Source organism: Dreissena polymorpha, chromosome 7 (genome assembly GCF_020536995.1).
Source record: "Dreissena polymorpha isolate Duluth1 chromosome 7, UMN_Dpol_1.0, whole genome shotgun sequence".
NCBI lineage: Eukaryota > Metazoa > Mollusca > Bivalvia > Myida > Dreissenidae > Dreissena > Dreissena polymorpha.
Genome location: NC_068361.1, coordinates 27,726,002 through 27,747,687, shown reverse-complemented (window position 1 = coordinate 27,747,687; position 21,686 = coordinate 27,726,002). Strand labels below are relative to the sequence as shown.

At 35.0% G+C, this 21,686-nt stretch overlaps 2 protein-coding genes across 4 annotated transcripts in view; both read left to right on the top strand.

Moving 5' to 3' along the window:
- Positions 1-1,988: 1,988 nt before the first annotated feature.
- Positions 1,989-21,686, top strand: part of LOC127838838 (uncharacterized) — a 110,539-nt gene continuing 90,841 nt past the window's right edge. For 2 of the 3 annotated variants that reach the window (XR_008029985.1, XR_008029984.1), the window contains exons 1-2: positions 1,989-3,088; positions 3,997-7,406. Coding sequence is in view for 1 of the 3 variants with exons in the window: in XM_052366836.1 (XP_052222796.1) it covers positions 2,782-3,088; positions 3,997-6,422 (2,733 nt within the window). In the remaining 2 variants the exon portion in view is untranslated. Of the gene's footprint in view, positions 3,089-3,996; positions 11,667-21,686 lie in introns of those variants that run through there. The other variant, XM_052366836.1, reaches the window with a different exon arrangement.
- On the top strand, positions 15,857-21,284 carry LOC127838846 (uncharacterized). Its single transcript, XM_052366847.1, has 2 exons — positions 15,857-16,612; positions 17,736-21,284. Exons 1-2 carry the CDS (start codon positions 16,339-16,341, stop codon positions 19,922-19,924), a joined length of 2,463 nt encoding a protein of 820 aa, XP_052222807.1. The 5' UTR covers positions 15,857-16,338; the 3' UTR covers positions 19,925-21,284.

Here is a 21,686-nt window from a genome sequence, read left to right as displayed (position 1 = left end):
AACGAATTGAGAACCATTAAATATGTTTGTTTGAGATAACGATACCCGTGACACTCACAGTACATCTGTGAAGGTAGATGCCCTGAATATATTGTTATTTATTTTCACAAGTCGTGCTATTAATGAATATCTTTGTTGATTACAGTAAAAGACGGTGTATAACGGAGCCCATTCATATAACACTCTCCGTCATAAGCAGAGAAGAAAGTACAATGAGAGAAACACCATGCCTTTGATAGCGGGTTTAAGAGCGAGTATATCTATACAATAGTGTGCTGCCTGTTGTCTATGAAACAATGAATTGCTGAAAAAAACGGATCATAAATGTTAACATTATAATGTGTGTCGTGAAGTTTTCTTAAGGTAATATCCAAACCTAAAAAATATAAATAGGATAAGTGGAAATTTGGTTGGGTCGGTCGGGTTTTCCCTTAAGCTAAAAGAAAGAACAGACTAATCTAATTTAGCAGCATAAATGTACTAACGGATGAAAACTTCAATAAGTATTTTCCTATAATATCGCTCAATGTCGTACTGTCAATATATATCAATGTAATTTTAATTATTCATGCAATATATGTGTTCATCAGGAAGAATATTACCGGGGTAAGTTCATGTGTCAAGAATATGTCAAGGACGGTACTTGCTTTATTTGGCTGTTTCCAATATTGTCAAACACCCCATAAGGAAGGTGACAAGCTGCCAGTGGATAAATTGTTACAGTATTATAATATACATGTTGTGCAATGTACTGCTCACTTCCGTTCATGTTTGCTGTTGTCAAAGACCTATAAAATACATGTATTCTGTAGGTATTTGGAATACCCTACGACAACAAATATTAACGATTAATTACGAAGAAATAATTCGTAATTCGTGACAAAATGGCCGACAGTAGCTGTCCCGGCATGTCCAAAATCAATGTCACGTGACTCTCGCGGAGTCACGCCCGCCGCGATATTTGATTGAATATAGCTCAAGAGGAGGAGAAGTTTCCAATATGTGTATTCTATAGGTCTTTGCTGTTGTTAAAGGGAATAGAAGCTGGGGTTACATTAATTTTATTCCGAATAAGTTGCTATAGTTTGATCCGGGTGATAAATTTTGTCGAAAAAATATATATTGACATGTCTGCATTGATTTGGTTTCAAAGGTATTCTATGTGGCGTGGCACTGGGGCTATGTTACAACACGTTTTGCAATAAATTTATTGCAAAACGGGTTGGAGTGTCTTATTGCAATTTAATTTTTTTTATAACAACCCGTTTTGCAATAAACCCGGTTTGCAATTAAATCATCGCATATTTATTTGCCATTATTTTATTGCAAAACGAGTATGTGTGTCTTATTGCAATATGAACATTTTATAACAACCCGTTTTGCAATAAAATCATCACTATTGTATTAATTAATTGGATTGGAGTAGTTAAAAGGGAGTTTCAAATGTTTTATTGAAATGATATTGTTTTAAAAAATAGACAAAACTCTGAGTTTAGACTTAAAATTAGAATGCATGGAAGTTGGTGAATTTCGAGATTAAATACGATAAAACAACACATAATGTGTATCGAACGTGATTTCAAACAATTTAGTGCTAAAGTTAAGATAACGCAAAAATGCAATAATTTATGGAAAAACGTGTTGATATGTCTTATTGCAATGTGAATTTTGTGTAACAACCCGTTTCGAAATAAAATCGTCACATATATACTAATTGTTTCATATTGATTTGAAACGGTATAAAGGAAGTTTTAAATGTCGTCTTCATTTAAGAATACTTACAAATTCTTCTATGAAAAGTTCATGTAGTGCATTAAATCCTCAAATCTAGTTGTTTTGTTACTTTGTATGAGGAACAACTAGCAATTGAGAAGTCTAAAGACGGTGCGGTCCTCACATTTTGTGTCCGAAAATATGGTCCGGATTGATAGGTCCGTATTGTCCTTAATTAATATTAATTCAACTCCAAAAATAATGGAGACATAATATTTGCAAAGGTTATAGTTAAAAAACTTCGTAAAAAAATAATTTCAATTTACTCACACTCTATGAACAGATCTTCCGTGATTACATCGTTGTGGAATTGCCTGCGGTAAAAATAATGAATCATGGCCTATTCTTAAAAAAACTGCGGTTTCCCTAGTAAATGGAAACTTTGAAAACTGCGCCATTGACACTTCCTGTTTACTTTCTACTTAGTAACTTGATGAGCGTCTTATTTCGGCATAAAAGGTTGAACTTTTTTGGGTTAGAATAAACTCGAAGAAAATATGAATCATATATTGCTCCTTAAACTCTCTAGAACACATAGATTACATTATGGCTGAATGATTCACAAATATCATACATTCACAGTTCTATCTATCTATACTGTCTAACTCCCCTTGCGGGTATTTTTGACAGGTATTGACTTAATGTGACTGTTGTTTGTAAGGATTGAGAGTTAATGTAACCACCAAAAGATGCAATATAAACCAGGAAGAACTACTGACATGATTTCGTCATCATGTGTTATATTTGATAACAATGAAATATAAACCAGGAAGAACTACTGACATGATTTCGTCATCATCCATCATGTGTTATGTTTGGTGACAAATGTTTTTTTTATACCAAATACTTTGGACTTGACACATAAAGACATTACTTAATAAACATAAGAAAATGATGTATTTATCATTAATGAAAATAATAAAGTGTGGTATAAGACTTAATCAATTACAAGTTTATTTGACAGTGATATATTAATTGATATCAATGTCAATTGAATAAACCATTTGTATGCAGTGCCTAGTGAAGAATGAACAACTGACAATGTTTGTGTATTTGAGGAATGAAGGACAGATTGTTAGAGTTCCTAGTGTCACTTTAAAGGATTGCCATAGACCAAGTATTGGCACCTACAATGAGGAAAGGATAGAGCCTGCCCTCTGGTACAAGGTTCTGATTCTTGACTCGATCTACATAGACTGTGATAACAGGGTCATATACTGGAACTGCCATAGAGAGGAGGAATTCATTACGATGCACGCCACGCCATTGTTTGACCTAACACCAGGAAAGCTTTCAACATACTATCATGATAAAGGTTTGTATAAAACTTGTACTGTTTTATGTTAAGTAGTAGAAATAAAACAAAGTAATGTCATATGGGGGAATGAGAAAAACTATTCTTATCCGTATTGTTTAATCTTCATATTTGTTTGTTTTGTTTGAATGTATCCCTTATTTTATTAACTTTAATCCCAATTCTTTCCTTAGTATTACCTTGATTATTGTAAAATACTTGCATCATAATTCAGTCAAATTCAAACTAGGCAAATTTTTACAGGACAGTAGGTCTTGTAAAATGGGAAAAAATACAGAACCTCCTCTTTTTTTACAGTACCTATCGGTTACAGAATATAATAGTAAAATAACTTGGTTTCATTGCTGGGATCAAGGTGTTAATGATATAAAATGATAAATGATTAAAAAGCTATTAATTTCATTGTTACACATTTGTATTTGACGTTAAATAATATAAATGCCATACATGGTACTAGTTTTGTCAAGTAAAAACATAAAAAAAATGTTGAACACATGTAAAAAGTAAATATACATTTCCTCATCAACCATTCTAATTTTCCACCGGGAATCGCTCCTTCTTAATACATCTTAAGATCATTTTCCAAAATAAAAGTAGCCGATACTTGTTTACTAATCCAACTTGTTGACGCTCTCAAATATTAAGCTACTTTTTATATTGGTAATATTTGGTATAGAATTTAGCCCATATAAAAAGTATCTCTAAATTATTTGCGCGTACTGGACAAGCGGTCCTGTAAATTTGACCGACAGGCAGGACCTTAAAAAAAATTACAGGACATGAGTCATGATTGTCCATCGGTCCGGCCATGTTTGGCTGACACTGCATAAGTTCATATGAATACACACTGTCATTCATTAAAGAGTAAAAAGGTATTTTGGCTAATTGTTGTTGGTTTTTTGTTGCAGAAAAAATATTCCGCGATGGGCAGCTGTATGACTTTGATCCAAACGTGGACGAGATGTTTGAAACAAGCAGGAACATAAGCAGAGATTTAAATCCAGACTTGATAGACAAGGAAGGGAACAGAAAGTGCTATGAAGAGTTGTTAAAGTTACTACATGTTTTTGTTTTACCAGAAGTCTGTTTTTACCCAAAGGACAGGACTGTAGTTGAAAGTGTTTTAGCTGAAATTGAAAAAGTACATGAAAAAATTGAAGAAGACATTGAGTATAAAGGCCGAATGAAAAAGAATACAGAAAATTCATTAAGGAAGTTAAGGAATAAAATTCTGCAGACTGAAGACTTCTCTAGTCAAAGATATGTTTCCTCACTTCAGGACAGTTTTCTCAAAGTCTTTCTCCAACATTTGCACAAAGAGTTGAGGACATTAAATGAATCGTTACTTCAGAATGAGAGAGAAATTAAACTGTACAGAGATTCAGAAATAAAGAAAGATTCATCAAAATTAGAACAGGCGAGAACTGAGCGTGATGGCATATTGGAATCAATCACCAAGGCCACAATAGCAAGAGAGGAGATCAAGAATGTTGTTTTGAGAAGTCATGTGAAAAAAAGGTTTTCACGTACCATAACAAAGCCGTCAGATCTTCATGAGTTATATGTGGAAGTGAGTAAAAGAGTTGATGTTTTGAGTGGGGAGATAAAAGAAAAGATTTATGCAAAAATCAAAGTTTCTAGTGTTAGAGAAGCAGTGTTGTTGACCATGAAAGAAATAGACACTGATGGCCGGTCGTTTGGTTTTAATAGGAAAAAAGGTACATTTGAAACGGAAACTGACCTATTTGACCCAAACAAACTGCCTGAAGACTGGGCTACACTTAATGATAAGGTCAAAACCTATCTCATTGTTAAACCAATTGGCTATCGCACTAAGTATGAAAAGTTTTGTGAACGAGTTAAAAACCAATGTCAGCGTTTGATTGAGGACACACAATTATTTACTGGAATGTCCGACTTGGCTGAACCTTTATCCCCTGAAAAGGAAGATTTTATTAGTATGATTGGTGACAAAAGTGTGAGAAGGCCATCGAAAATGGCTCCAAACTATCCACCTGGTACGGTACATGGAGTGCTGAAAAGGGAACGCAGTTTTTCAACAAGATGGTCCATGGGTAGCATATCAAGGGCTGACTGTGAAAGGATTTGTAAAGATGTTACCAAGCACATTGAGGAGATGGCCTATGATCTAGCTCTCGAAATTCAAGGTAACCAGTGTCAGCAACTACAACAAAACTTTGTGAACAAGGTATATATTTGCTATGAACAGCATGTGGCAGAAGAATTGATGCCAATTCTGTGTGATTTGTATGAACAGAGCTACAGAGCTCAATGCTTTAGTCTCTCAGAATGGCTGAAAAGATATTCAGCTTCTGATGTAGGATATGGCGAGGAGACATTTAGAAAATTGGTGGAGAATCCGTTGGACCATAGTCTAACAAGACCGAGAAGTATGTATGTAAATAACCTTATTGTGGGTGACAAACATGACAGAACAAAAGCAAGAGCAACCACTGGCTATGTCAGTATGACTAGTGTGCCAATTGATCAGCTATACAGTCAGTCTGATGGGCAAGACGACTCTATGCCCATGTCTTTTATCGGAGCATTGGCATTGGGTCTTGAGGAATATCTCAAAATGGACCTCGATTGTAAAGATCATTTACCCAATCCCAGTGCAAGCATACCTCCATCAGCTTTTAGTCAGGAGAATCAGCATGATAGTGTCTTTGAAGATGAAATGGTAAGCCACTCGGCTGAAGATTCAAACACTGATTATCAGCTTCAGGAAGTCAGTGAATATAAAGTGATTGCTCCTCACGAAACAACTGTCAATCAAACCCATGCTGAAGCAATTGCAAATGGTGCAGGTGATCCAGTCTGCGTGGTTGTGGTAGATGAAACCATTTACAAGAGGGACGATGGAACAGATGATTCTGAAGAAGTTATTATGCGGAAACATGATCAAGCTGTTCCGGAAGTAAGTGTTCTGCAAACATTACGAAGTAGGTTTTACCAAATGTTTGACAAGTTTTATACGATAATTGAAGAGGAGAACGCCGCTAATACTCTGTTCAGCAAATTACGGAACGTAACCAGAGCAATCAAATTCATCGAGGAGCAGATTTCTAAACACCAGACTACGAGGGCAGATCTTTGTGCTGATGACTTGCTAGATGTTCTTCTTCTCCTTTTGCGTAAGCTTGAACCTGAAAAGTTTCTGCAGTTTTATGCGCACCTGAATTTGCTCATTCATCTCAGTCCCCAGTTCATGCAGGGAAACGCCCACGACTATTCTCTCGTAACCATCAGCGTCGCTTATCAGCACCTCTTTGAACAGCAGCTGCTGCATAAGAATTCAGTTTGTGTATAGTTGTTCCGTATGTTATACCCTAAGAATTCAGGATGTGCATAGTGGTAGAGTATGTGATACCCTGCATTTAAAAATATAAGCATTCAGGATGTGCATACTGGAACTGTACATGTATGTGATATGCTGCATGAGAATTTAGTGTGTGTATTGTGGTACCGTATGTAATACGCTGCATACAAATTTAGTATTTGTATAGTTTTACCGTATGTAATACGCTGCATACAAATTTAGTATTTGTAAAGTTTTACCGTATGTAATTCGCTGCAGGAAAATTCGGTATGTCATTGTGTATACATGTAGTTGAACCATAATTATGTGATTGCTGCATGAGAATTCCGTATTTGTATAGTTGTACTTTATGTGATCCTCAGTGATTTTTTCAAATTCTTGTGATTGGGGTGTATTTTGACATAACTTTTACCAGGTACCAACTTTCCCTTTACTTAAACAGCTCCATGTTTTTGGTAAAATTGTATTTCTCTGTTTTATTTTCCCCTTTAACTTGATTTTCAATAGTTCAATCTGTATTCACACATGACTTGATAGTTGTTCAAAGAGTATTTATCACTTACAATATACCTTGTTTCCCATTTGATACAACAATTACAATTTAAGAAAGTGACTTTTTTATGGGCTACATTTTCTTTGATGGACCAATCACGCATTATTTTGATAAGAGGGTATCACATCAGTTTACAGCTAGCTATAAAAATTTAAAACCACATACAAATAAAGTTTATATGTCATTTAACAAGTGTTAAAAAATTATGTTACCAAACCTTTTGTGAAAAAAACTTTCACTTGTATATTTTTATGCCCCCCTTCGAAGGAGAGGGGGTATATTGTTTTGCACATGTCGGTCGCTCCATCCACCAGATGGTTTCCGGATGATAACTCAAGAACGCTTAGGCCTAGGATCATGAAACTTCATAGGTACATTGATCATGACTGGCAGATGACCCCTATTGATTTTCAGGACACTAGGTCAAAGGTCACAGTGACTCAAAATAGTAAAATGGTTTCCGGATGATAACTCAAGAATGTTTACGCCTAGGAACATGAAACTTATAGGTACATTGATCATGACCAGCAGATGACCCCTATTGATTTTCAGGTCATTAGGTCAAAGGTCAAGGTCACAATGACTCGAAACAGTAAAATAGATTCCGGATGATAACTCAAGAATGCTTATGGCTAGGATCATGAAACTTCATAGGTACATTGATCATGACTGGCAAATGACCCCTATAAATTTTCAGGTCACTAGGTCAAAGGTCAAGGTCACAGTGACTCAAAACAGTAAAATGGTTTCCTGAAGATAACTCAAGAATAATTAGGCCTAGAATCATGAAACTTCATAGGTACATTGATCATGACTGGCAGATGACCCCTATTGATTTTCAGGTCACTAGGTTAAAGGTCAAGGTCACAGTGACACAAAACGTATTCACACAATGGCTGCCACTACAACTGACAGCCCATATGGGGGGCATGCATGTTTTACAAACAGCCCTTGTTAAAAGTTACATTTATGATTATATTAAATTCTCATCATGTTTACATGTATGTTAATTACTAATCACGGCCAAACATCATTAAATATGAAGACATGGTACATGGCAAGCAAGTTTCAATTTGCTCATTTTTGACTACTGAAAAAAATAGCCTTGCATCATTTTGACACATTTTGTTTTGCACAATCCAATTTGAAAAAAAAACCAGAAATGGTCATTTATGGAAATAGTAAAGCGTTTGTCAATCTTTTATTCATTATTATGATAAATAAGCTATTACAAAACCATAAACTTGCATGAAGTTACTTCAGTATTTTCACCAATATCATTTTTATTTTGACCCCTCATTATTTTGAGACCTTGGGTCATTTTGACTCTTGGTTTTCAAAACCTACTGAAATCTCTGCATGTATTTTGGTATTTTATAACAATCTTAATGTTTTTACCACATCAAACACATTTTTAGGGCATTGTAATATATGTATACTTGAATTTTTATGTCAAGTTCGATGCATTAGCATTCATTTTATGAAAGAACTTTTGTTCTTTAAAGGGACTTGTTCACAGTTGAGCAACATAACAATTGTCAAAAAGATTGTCATGGATTTAGAACAAATGTATGTTTTATATTTGAACAAGCAAATTAACAACTCCTGACTATAAAATAATGTTTGTCATATTTGTTCATTAACTGATTATCATCAATCCAAATTGGAAAAATAATACAGCATTTGTATTAAACGCTTTTATCAATAAATTAGCAAAAACAATTGTATTGCCTACACAGCGTTTCAAGTACTGCCCCTTTCAAAAGTCTGCATCGTGGTGGTGGTAGCGGATAGGCTTTTGCTTCTAGAGGTCCCTGTTTAAACCCTAGGATAGGCACATTTTTATACTTAATCTTTTTCCTTGGTATAATAATTAATTAAAAACCATCCCAAATATAACTGTTTGCTAAGAAAATTCATTGAATGACAAAATATGAGAATCTGTGAATATGTCCCTTTAAATTGATCAAATAAATTATTGTTTTAATGGTGCATTATTGATTATTGGTGCAATATTTAGTCATATACAGGAACAAATATTGTGTATTTTACTGATGTTCATTAGATTTAGATGAAGGTTTGTTGTTACTTAAAGTAATTTCTTTGTTACGCTCATACAATAATTTGATTTATGGCTAGGCTTTAACCCATTTATGCCTAGTGTCTAGAAAAAAGGCCTTGGCAAACAGCGTAGACCCAGATGAGACGCCCCATGATGTGGTGTCTCATCAGGGTCTGCGCTGTTTGCTTAAAGGAATTTCCGTAAAAAATGTCTAAAGAAAGAAATAAATATTATAGACATTCCTAATTTTGGAAATCAATTGATCCAATTTAGGATGGGAGAGTCCACTAGGCATAAATGGATTAAAATAGGTTTGTTTCAGGCTCTAGACCTAAAAAAGAATGAGACCCTGAAGATTGCTTTAAGATGCCAGCAGGTCACAAAAATACAGCTCCCGCTTAAGAACATTTGCAGCGAGTTAAGTGGAGATGAAGAGCGAATATTAATAACAAATAAACGCTGATCACTTTCTTGTTGATATCGCTGGAAAGTGAGCAGCATTTAAACAATTAATACAAGTAGAAAAGGGTATAAAACCCTGAAAAATATCGGCATGGATGTTGCCATCTTGTTTGTCACATGATAACCCCCCTTTGATAATAAAAGTTTATATATTTAATTACCATCAATTAAAGTTGTACCAAACACTTAAATGCCCAATGATTCACACATATCTGAATTGTGTGCCCTTGACGATAGATGACCCAGCTGTATGGATAAATATAGTGATGTATCAACTTCAGACTTTTGTTTCAGTAATTTAAATGCTTAACCTTTACCACTAAGATATTCCCTTTGACATGTTTGTAGCCCCTTTAAAGATCAAATTAAAGTTCAGACCTTTCACACTTTAGTCACATCTCTTCTGAGCGAGATATGACGTCTCCAAGTTTCCCTTTAAAGGTACACGTTCAAATATTGGCACATTGATGCTTTTTAATGTTTTTTCTTTATAAGTAACCATGATAACTGCTGTCAGAATATCCTCCTGTTCTGCATTATTATACCCCCATTACCATTGGTAATGGGGGCTATATAGGAGTCACTTTGTCGGTCGGTCTGGCGGTCTGTCTGTCTGTCCCGAAATTTTATCTGATCTTCACCAAACTTGGTCACAAGCTGTATCTAGTTTTGACTGTTGTTTTTTATCAACAATCTTTGCTTACTACTATTTCACAAATGTTCTGCCATTACATCTTAAGTTTGAAACCTATATATGATGCATTTTGAATAATTTTATAATGGGATGATGAACATGTTAAAATATATATAATAAAATATTATATTTTTTAAGTGTTACTTACTGATCAAACTTGTACCTTACCTTTTCTGTTCGCAAATACTTTTACAAATAAATTGTATGTTATGAATTATAAATTTTAGACTGAATTTAAACTTAAGACCTAAAGAGATTACCTTGGTGACAGATAAATAATAATAAATATTTAAACAATTATAAATTTATTTATAAATTTTTGTATACAGTTGTATTATAATAAATTTTGCATGACGCCACTCAAATATTCATGCATACAGGTCACTGTCATATGTTGTTGAGTGCTTTAGTCCCTATGAAATATACGTTTCCACATAAACATTTTTAAGATGATCTTTTTATGAAATCTTAATTTGCTCAGGTTTGATTTTACAAGAGTGATAGTTATGCGTGTTATCTCAGAGTGTTATCTTGCCAAATGTTATGTTTGTACATGTACATGTATTGTGTGTGTTTTTAAATTGTAATATCTGAAATCGAAAGTGCTTTTGCTACCTTTTAACTGTTGAAATAATAGTGTTCACTGATTCACTGACAGAAACATGTACTAAAATGAAGACAACAATTGTTATACAAAATTGCAGTTTATCTTAATTTAGTCTTATATGTACATTGGTTCATATATATATGGATTGTTTTTTGTATACAATACATTAGTGTTGCTATATTTGAAACATTTTTCTGATAAAAATTCTATAAAAGTTTATGCAATCATAAATCTTTTCATACATTATATAAAACATCAATTTGTATTATAGTCACTTGTGGAATGCTTACAGATTATATTTTAACACTGCTTTTTGCATAAGCTATACGAAATATTCACAGGAATCAAGATGCCCATTTTTGCATGTTCAACTCTTAGACTCTGGGATCAGCATAAAAGTGTTGTAAAGATGTATTGTTTACAAAAAAAAACACTATTGGCCAGTATTGAGGGACATGTGAGCTTGTTGAATAGAAAATGACTCATCACTCTGCTATTCCTCTTTTAATTTGATTTTCACAAATTAGTATTTTCAGTAATATACGTATATGTCAAACACGTTTTATGTATGGTAATATAACATTTTATAATGAACAATAGGACTTTGTATGATGAACAAGTGACATGTTGTTATGCTCATGATAAGTTAAGTTGTGAAGAAGTTAAACGGATTCATGCGTGTGTGTATTTTTTTATGAAATGATACATATATGTTTATGTATTAATTTAAAATCCACCGAAAACTGAGTGTTATTTTTGTTCTGTTATATTTTTTGCACACATTGTTGGCATTTTATACTAGATGTTTGTTTTATATACCCAAATACCCAAATATTGTTTATTAAATATTTGATTTATCCATGAGTTATTGCACCGTCCACTGCTCAATGGTTTAATATGATAAATGAAGCGAACGACTGTTTAAACAAGGCGTTGACTGCAGTGCAATAGGTTTACTATTTGGAGTCCCTTAACGCCGAAAACATCTTCAATGAAAGAATGTGGTTAAATTCTTAACCGTCATGTTGCACTGACTATATCTGTACATAATATGGGTCGTTTCTAAATCAAATTCCATGTCCTTTTTCTCAGCGATATCTAGATTAAAGTTCAACAATTGAACATTCGGCAAATGTTTCACGCGTGGAAAAACAATTTTGCGCATCCCCTTATCTTATATATTTCGACACACGTCAACAAAATCATGAAGTGCACTTCTAGATTAAAACAAACTATTTGCGAAACGATATTCTACCAAATACACATATCAGCTGTGTTATCATCAAGTCGTCCCCGTATATTTGATTTGTCGCCATGCACGTGCTCATAAAAGTATATCGCCAATAGAGAGTGTAATTTTTTAAGACAGATGCCCGTCAGTTAGACGATTTTATGGACGAATACAATTAGTACATAGCCGTGTTAACATATTTCTATTTAATAGCATGTTATTTAAAAGAAAGATGCAGGAATAAAGTGTCGCCAAGAATGTTAATGCTAGTTGAATGGACCGAAAACTGACTTAAAACTACGCATGTAATAATTATAAACAAAGATGGCAATTCAGTTGAAAGCCCGTGCAAAGACCTATATATAACATGTTTTCTATAGGTCTTTGGCCCGTGGAACACCGTTGAGTGGATTTTATTAGAAATTGACGCTTCGCTGAGGGCTCTTGAATTGACGCTTCGCTGAGGGCTCTTGAATTGACGCTTCGCTGAGGGCTCTTGAATTGACGCTTCGCTGAGGGCTCTTGAATTGACGCTTCGCTGAGGGCTCTTGAATTGACGCTTCGCTGAGGGCTCTTGAATTGACGCTTCGCTGAGGGCTCTTGAGCTGTGACGACCAATCGAAACTCTCTCTGAGGTTTAAACCTCAACTATGGAGGAATAAGCCCGATAAATATCGATGACACTAAACTCATGTTTCCATAAGCCATGTATATCAAACAATAGACGTTTTCCGAATTGCGTGGGTGGAAACACACTAATCCCTAGATACAAACAACCCTGACCCATCTTATCCACCGATTGAAGTTTCAGTCATTTAATAACACTTTATGTGGTATTTGATTTTCAAATGAGTGTGGATTTATGAGCTTTATTTTTACCAGCTGATTTGTGGGTTTTCCCAAAAGCAAGTGCATTCCGGGATAAGTCTATTATGTGTGCTTTCTGAATACGCAGGGTCAAGTTAATATCACCGTAAGTAAAAATAATAAATAACATCTTTCCAAATGATTGAACCCATAATATACCAACTCTCGTCGTGCGGTCAATTTTATCGTCAACCAACTCTCGATCAATTTTATCGTCAACCAAATCTCGGCGTAAGGTCAATTTTATCGTCAACCAAATCTCGTTGTATGTTCAATTTTATTGTCAACCAAATCTAGTTGAAAGGTCAATTTTATCGTCAACCAAATCTTGTTGTAAGGGCAATTCTATCGTCAACCAAATCTTGTTGTAAGGTCAATTTTATCGTCAACCAAATCTTGTTGTAAATCAATGTTATCGTCAACCAAATCTCGTTGTAAGGTCAATTAAGTCATAACTATAGTCTAAATGAAGTCTCATACAAATCTGGACATAACGTCAATTAGGTCATAGCTCACTGAATAACTTTAGATACTGTCGACCGAATCTAGATGTAAGGTCAAGCAAGATTTAAATATTTGACATATTGTCAACCATATATCGTCGTAAGGTACAACAAGTCAAAGCAAGTGAACGAGTAAACATGCTGTCGGCCAAATTTCCGACGCAAAGTATATTAAGTTATAGCTTGCTGAATTACCCAGCTGATTTTTGTATGCCCCCCTTCGAAGAAGAGGGGGTATATTGCTTTGCTCATGTCGGTCTGTCTGTCTGTCGGTCGGTCGGTCCGTCCACCAGGTGGTTGTCAGACGATAACTCAAGAACGCTTGGGCATGAAACTTCATAGGTACATTTATCATGACTCGCAGATGATCCCTATTGATTTAAAGGTCACTAGGTCAAAGGTCACAGGTGAAGGTCACAGTTACTGGAAATAGGCATTTTAAGGATTTAGCATGGTTCAAACAAGGGAAACAACTACTGTTTATGAATGTTCTTTTTGTTACAGCATTTGCCTCCCTTAATTCCATTTAAAATCTCATTTTACAGCAGAGATTCCAAATCTGACCTGTAAATGAGCCCCATATTTACTGCCAGTGCTAGGTTACCTTTTCCCATTTGATCATTCTTAAGTATTGTTATTGTAATGCTACGTTAGCGTTACCACCACCACCACCACCACCACCACAAAAAACGTATTCACACAATGGCTGCTACTACAACTTATAGCCCATATAGGGGGGCATGCATGTTTTACAAACAACCCTTGTTTACTAAATCTCGTTTAACGGTCAATGAAAGAAAAAGCTTACTGAATGGCAAACACTTTGTCAACCATACCTCGTCGTAAAGTAAATTAAGTCATAATATTCGAATATACCTACGGAATTTTCAATCAAAAAGCGCCGTTAAGTCTTTTAAGTCATATCTTTTTAAATGGATAAACACAAATGTCAACCAAATCTCAGAGTCAGACGTATACGTATCCACTTATTTATAAGGCTGTTGTCGTTTAAGCTGATCATAAAGACAATACTTCGTTCATTCCATAAGTTAATCATTTATTTTACAATCTTTTTAATGCTTGCAACTTAAGAGCAGCAGACGTTAAACTGCGTTTGATGAACATTGCTTCAGGGGCCGTCCATACAGTATGTCAAGCTGTTTTTTTACTATTTTTAACCCCCCTCCCCCCTGTCACAGACTGTCACAAAATCTTGGACCCCCCACCCCACCCCGTGAAGTACGTCACAAACTCACACTTTCGAACATATTTTTCTTTTAATTAATATATAATATATCAGATTTTTTATTGATTTGTTTGTGTGGTCAAAATGATGAAACCTGTTGTTATATGACATATTGATATTGTTAAAGTGACTTGGCCACGCGCCCAGTACCTGTGCTTTATATATGCATTATCTTCATTTTCAGATCTGTAGTTTAAGAAGTTACATGTTTGTTTTTAAACATTTAAACATTTTGTAGAATCGGAACATACAACATTTTACACTTCACATTTGTACACAACAGATATTAAAATGTTGCATTTTTAAAATTCTCTGTTAAACAAATGAGCTGAACATTCAACACGTGCAACATTTTTGGTGATGAATACTATTGGCGGTCTTTCCCTTCCATAGACCCCACCCCTTCCCCATGTCACAAACTGTCACACTTTCTTACACCCCCTCCCCCACCTGGAGCGTGACATTCTTTATGGACAGCCACTTAACTTCTGTCAAAATACGCATTTTGCTTTGTGTGTGTACACACATTCCTCCTATAAATGCGTTGATGAAATATAAGGAATATTTTACACCCACGATTTTTTTTTGCAGTTATGCACTCTCGTTTTGGCTAAAATCCAAATTATTAAGTGGCCAAATCTTCTGATCGGGATTGTATGGTGAGTAGCCCGTTGATATCAGAAATCAATGAACACTTTACAATTTATAACGACTACTCTGGATTTGAAATAAATCGACGAGTAAGAGGCATATCGACAGTATTTCGCATAAGTATAAAAACGCAAACAATTTCTTTCGACACTAGCCTTCAATACGATTCAAACTCAATCATACAAATATCGTTAACTTGCTGGTGAATTTATAAACAATACCATGTTTGTTTTTAATAATGCGTATAGCGAATTTTCATGTACATGTACATTCTTTACCATTTTACTTTTTAGCAGACAACTTTTTTCCCGCAAAAAGTGCCGTCGGGACAATTTTTGACCAGTATAATCATCAATACTTGATTGAGTGTTTACGATTAAACGCAGAGCCCTACATGTGAAGCAACAATTATATAAGTTATTGTTTAAATACAATTATATTTTGGTTAAATATAATTCCTTATTTGCCCCTTTAAAATGCTATTGTTTGTGAATATTTATGTGAAGGCTTTTGAAAATATCGGTGTTTTATTAACAGAAAGCTTCTTTTGATATATGTTCGGGATGCCATGATTTGAAATTGTTTATGTTTTATATTTGAAATTATAGCCCTTTGATTTAGTAAAACTTCGGACTCATCGAAGAACAATCATTCCAAAATTAACTTCCGTGTCATGAAATATATAATAGTTGATTTTCACTATCTCTTCGGATAGCAATAACTGAAACTTGAGGTTGAAGTGCGATTGTCAACGCTCACTGTTCAATCACAATGGATTTTTTTGCTGTGGGACAAAATAGAAGATAAATTCTAAAGTTTGATGATTTTATCACAGTTGTGATTACATGTGAACATATGCATTGTGCATTTACAATAAAATAAAAGCAGCATTAAACAGTGAGATTTTCGAAAACGAAAATAAAAAATAAAACGAAAGTAGTAGAAAAAAGGAAGATTACATACCCAGAGGCATAATAATGAGATCAGAATTATTGTTGGTTTAAAAAGGAGAAAAGTGGCAAGGTACACAAATGTATCTATACTTAAGGAGTGAGGGTCGCATTGTCCGTGCTCCAATTGTGACCCTAAAGGACTGCCTTCGGCCTACCGTGGGCCAGTATGTGGAGGCGAGGATCGAGCCCGCCCTCTGGTACAAGGTTCTCATTCTCGACTCTATCTTCATAGACTGTGATCACAGGGCCATACACTGTAGCTGCGACAGTGATGAGAATGCGCGCGCACTTCATTCTCTGGAACCAGCGGCGTTGACACTTGAGGTTGTGGCAGAATTCTTTAGTGATAAAGGTAAATAACTGTTATTTTTCTGTTTCAAGAATCAGCCAGTCAGCTCAATTGTTTGTACGTTTGTACATATTCATCAGGGTCGTATCTGGGCTTACACATGTAAGCATATGCGTACAGTTTGTAAAATGAAAACGCTAAAACCGCAATTACAAAAACCCGCCGTATATGTTTTGTCATTCATTGTCAACAAAAAAATTAGATAGATAAGGTATTGTATATTCTCATAAATGCATCTAAGACGTTCCGGGGGATTTTTACAACAGGAGCATGACCCCTTAACGTACTAGCAATTATGCTTATACTCAAAATACGCCCCGAAACAACCCAGCTTATGTAAGCTGCCATGTTGAATCTTCCCGGTCCGTTCAAATGCTTTCATCTTGCTCTTTCCCTTGCGGCGAATTTAAATGGGTTAGCATACATGAGCACAGCGTGCTTATGGTGAGATTTGTCCGTCAATTATTGTTCGTCATCGACATTTACGAAACGACCAATCTAAACCAAAGTTTTTGTCAATTTTACCTTGAGTATTGTTCTTATGATATCTAACCCAAATGGGGCAATTAGATGTCAACAGCTTCAACAAAGTCAACTTAAACAAAAAATGTGTTTGTAAGAAACACTATGTACCTTCTGCGCCGCTTTGATTTTTTTACCTTTGACCTTGAAGGAAGACCTTGACCTTGACCACTCAAAATGTGCAGCTCCACGAGATACACATGCATGCCAAATATGAAGTTCCCATCTTCAATATTGCAAAGGTTATGACAAAATATTAAAGTTTGGGCAAACAAACCAACAGACCAACAGACAGGGCAAAAAAATATGTCTCCCACTAAAGTGGTGGGGGACATAAAAATATATTGTGGTCACATCAAAGCGAAACTTGCACAGTCCTGTGTTGAAATTCCACTTTATTGTGTAGCTTGTGACAACACCTTTGCTTGTTTAAAAATACTTGTTTTTATGATAGCTTACTCACACTTGGAAATGCTTGTTCAAACGCCTCATCAATGTCAGCTTTAAAAAATAACATGTGGCCAAACCAATACGAAACATGCCAAGTCTCTTGTTTTAATTCCTTGTAATGGTGTAGTACGTAACACAACTTTTGCGTTTTCAGATTATACATTTGGGGATGGGCATTTCTACGACTTCGATCCAAACGTTGATGATTTGTTTGAAACAAGTCGAAATATTGTTATTCATTTGCGGTGTGTTGACAACGAAGACATGATTATATGTGAAGAAATATTGAAATTAATACACGTTTTTGTTTTGCCTGACATTCGGTTCCTTTTAAAACACCGCCATGTGCTTCTGAAGGCAAAAACTGAAATCGAAATGTATCACGTCGATGTTGAAAAAACAATTAAGCACACCGATGATACGAAAAGGAATTTGGAAAAAGCGCTTAGAAGAAGAAGAGAACAGATTCTTAAAACTGGACAGTTTGATAGCCAGAAGTATGTTTCGACTCTAAACAACGACTTTCTGCAAATATTGTTGAAACACATATGTAAAGACATAATCTTATGGAATGAGTATTTAGAAGTAAAACAAAAAGAAATCCAACAATTAAGAGATTCGGCAAACGAAACGGACATTCATGTGTTGAGTAAAGCTAGGTCAGAACGAGAAATTGTCGTGAAAGCCGTAAACTGGTCTATAATAGCGCGAGAAGAAATAAAAAATGTGCTCGGTAGAAGTCACGTCAAGAGGAAATTTCGACGCCAGATAAGCAGACTATCGGATGAACATAGTGCTTACATGAATGAAACTAAGTCTATAGATAAGTTAAATGGATCCATAAGAGACTTAATTTATTCAAAAATCAAGATCTCAAGTGTCCGGGAAGCAGTTTTGTTAACTATACAAGAAGTTGACTCAGACGGTAAGTCGTATGGTTTCAACATTAAGAAAAGTGCATTTGAAAATGAAACCGATTTCTTTGATTCTCGTGCAAGTAAGTTGCCAAAAGACTGGACGACTCTGGATGAGCAAGTGAAAGATGTATTGAATAAAGTTAGCCTGAAATCAAAGTATACCACGTTTTGTGAACGAATTAAAGATCAGTGTCGGCGTTTGGGAAAGGACAAAGAGTTATTTGCAGGACGACCATCATTTCTTGAACCGTTAACCAAATCGATGGAGGAGTTAATTACAAGGACTGGGAATTCTAGCGTCGATAGACGTGCCTCAAAATCTAGGAACGGATCTTGTAAACCGTCTCCTGAGATAATTGGCGTTGAAAAGAGAAAACAAAGTTTCTCCTCAACTTGGTCAATGGGTAGCATATCCAAAACTGACTGCCAACGTATTTGCAAAGATATCAGCAATCATATAATGGAAATGGCCGAAGAAATTTCCAAAGAGTTTCCTCACAGCCAGCAAAACAATTTCGTGAATAAAGTTTACGTGTGCTACGAGCAAAACCTTGCGGATGAGTTAATGCGGGACATGTGTGATGTGTACGAACAAAGCTACAAAGCTCAATGCTTTAGTTTGGCAGACTGGTTGAAAAGAAATTCTGTATCAGTGGGTAATTTAGAGGAGGAAATTTTACGAAAATTCACGTGTTCCTCTTTAGATTATGATGACGACGATGATGAAGATGAAATAGCTGCTGGGGAGAAAGGCAATACAAGGCGCATGGCAAAGCCGACAGAAGATACCACTGACGCAAAATTACAGTGTGAACAACACGAAGATCTAGTTCAGTCGTTAATCAGAATTTTAGACGTTTCAATGAAGGAGGCGGAACAAGAAAGAGGTGTTTGTGGGCCTCAAACAGACGAAATTATGTCTCAGTATTTGGAACCATCGATTGCAAGTTCAAATGGCGTTCCTAATAACGGTTGTGCTCGTGGGGAAGAGAACGCGGCGTTATCGGAAAACGACTGTTTAGAAACGCATACATATGTTAATGAATTGGATTTATTGAGAAGGGAATTTTACACGATCTTCAAGCATTTTTACGAGATAGTTGACGAGGAGCAAGTGGCAGTTTCATATTTCAGCAAATTACGTACCTTTACAAGAGCAGTCAAATGTATCGAGGAGCAGATTTCCAAACACCAGACTACAACGACAGATCTTTGTGCCGATGACTTGCTAGATGTTCTGATTCTCCTTTTGCGAAAGCTTGAACCACAAAAGTTCCTACAGTTATATGCGCACCTGAATCTTCTAATTCACCTCAGTCCCCAGTTCATGCAGGGAAACGCCCACGACTATTCTCTTGTCACCATCAGCGTGGCTTATCAGTACCTCTTTGAGCAACAGCTGCTGAATAAAACCCCAAAATCATAGGGTTTTTTGTAATGTGATGTACTAAACGTACTTTACATAAATAAGTGCATTTAAGCGGATAAAGTACCCAGTTGATACATTGCACAGGATATAATATGAGTTTTTGGAACATTTTTAACTGCTGAATATTTAACATATTTACCTTTGTCTATTTAGTTAGTGGACGTTGTTACTTAAGCAGTTTATTTTGTCCACGATAATTCAGTTTCTGTTAATATATTATATAACTGTAATTTATACTATACGGCATTGTATTTTACAAGCGCGTGCTATTACAGGTAATCGTTGATTCAATTGACGCTATTGTCGGACACTTCAATTTTCGACTTTAAGTTTTCGGCCACCTGTATATTGTGAATATTTTTCGTATCTAAGTTTTCGGACACGAACAAAAATAATTATTTTTAAGTGTCCGAAAACAAAGAGTAATTACGGTAGCTCATCAGATCTTAAAGTACTCAAAACGGAGCTTATCTGGTTAGTCACCATCTGTTGTGCGTCGTCATTATATGCTATCAATAGTTAACAAACCAGGTACATGTATTATTAATTTGACGTATGTGAGCGGCGCAGAGCCATGTGGGACCTTTTTTATCCATAGAAACCTGTTGTCATTGTTTTCTCATATAATCATTAATTAGCTCGTTTTTGTACGTGTTTTTAACCTTTGTCGTTAACGAATTTTTTAATTATGTTGGTTTCCATGGTAATATTTTTTTATATTTTAAAATCATCTTATAACGTTACTTATGTCAAAGTTTAAAAAAAAAATTGCGTCGGTAAATGACTTTATGCTCAGCCTACAAATTACATTCACTCAATACGTTTACTCAAAACAGTTCTAACGTAATACTATCATTTTTAATAATACCTCGATTCTTTATCACCTGATTATGTAAAAACTTGGAATATAACACATTAAATACTGTATAATATTTCATAAAAATTTTATTCAAAATATTGGCAATAATGGGCGATGAGTGACGCGCACTGTATTAAATATGAAAACACGAAATGTATCCAAAGTAAGGAACAGCTATTAGAATAGCAAATAGCTATTATTCGATTATTTGTTGGTGTCCCGTATGTTTACGTATGATCCCTTTGTCCTTACTTAAACAGACCATAAACACTATTTTTCATGAAAAAAATCTAATTATTGTCATAGGAAATTGCTATAATTTTTCGTTGTTTCCAGTATTTTTTGTCCGAAACGTTGTAATTATCATAAATCTGTTTCATAACATATACATTTTTATATTCGATTTTGACTGAAATGCAATATTCATCAATTATTGAATTTATACAATACACATGTTGTTTGAAATAAAAATAAAACGAAAATCCATTTCATCAGGAATTCGAAAGTTTTGTGTTGAAAATTTTACTTTTCTACAGTAGTTCAGAAAAAATGTTGAAAAAAAAAGAAAAATTGGGGGGCTGACGGGATGACGTATCGTCTTATTTGCAATGGGCAGTGTTGTTTGTTACTATGAATAAGCCATCGACATACATGTTCCATACTTTCGGTTTGTGTTCATTTGTTCGTGGTACGGCCAATTTAAATAACTGATTAGAAATATTTGCCCGGAAAGCACGATAAATTCAGCAAGAAGTCTGTTATTCATCGGTGACAAACTTGCTCTCTTCCTTTCAAATTGATAAACATTAATAATCTAATTGATGAATGGCAGTTTAGTCACCATGATCAATCAACTTTGAAAACGATTCTTTACACGTTTATTATATCCTTATAAGGACA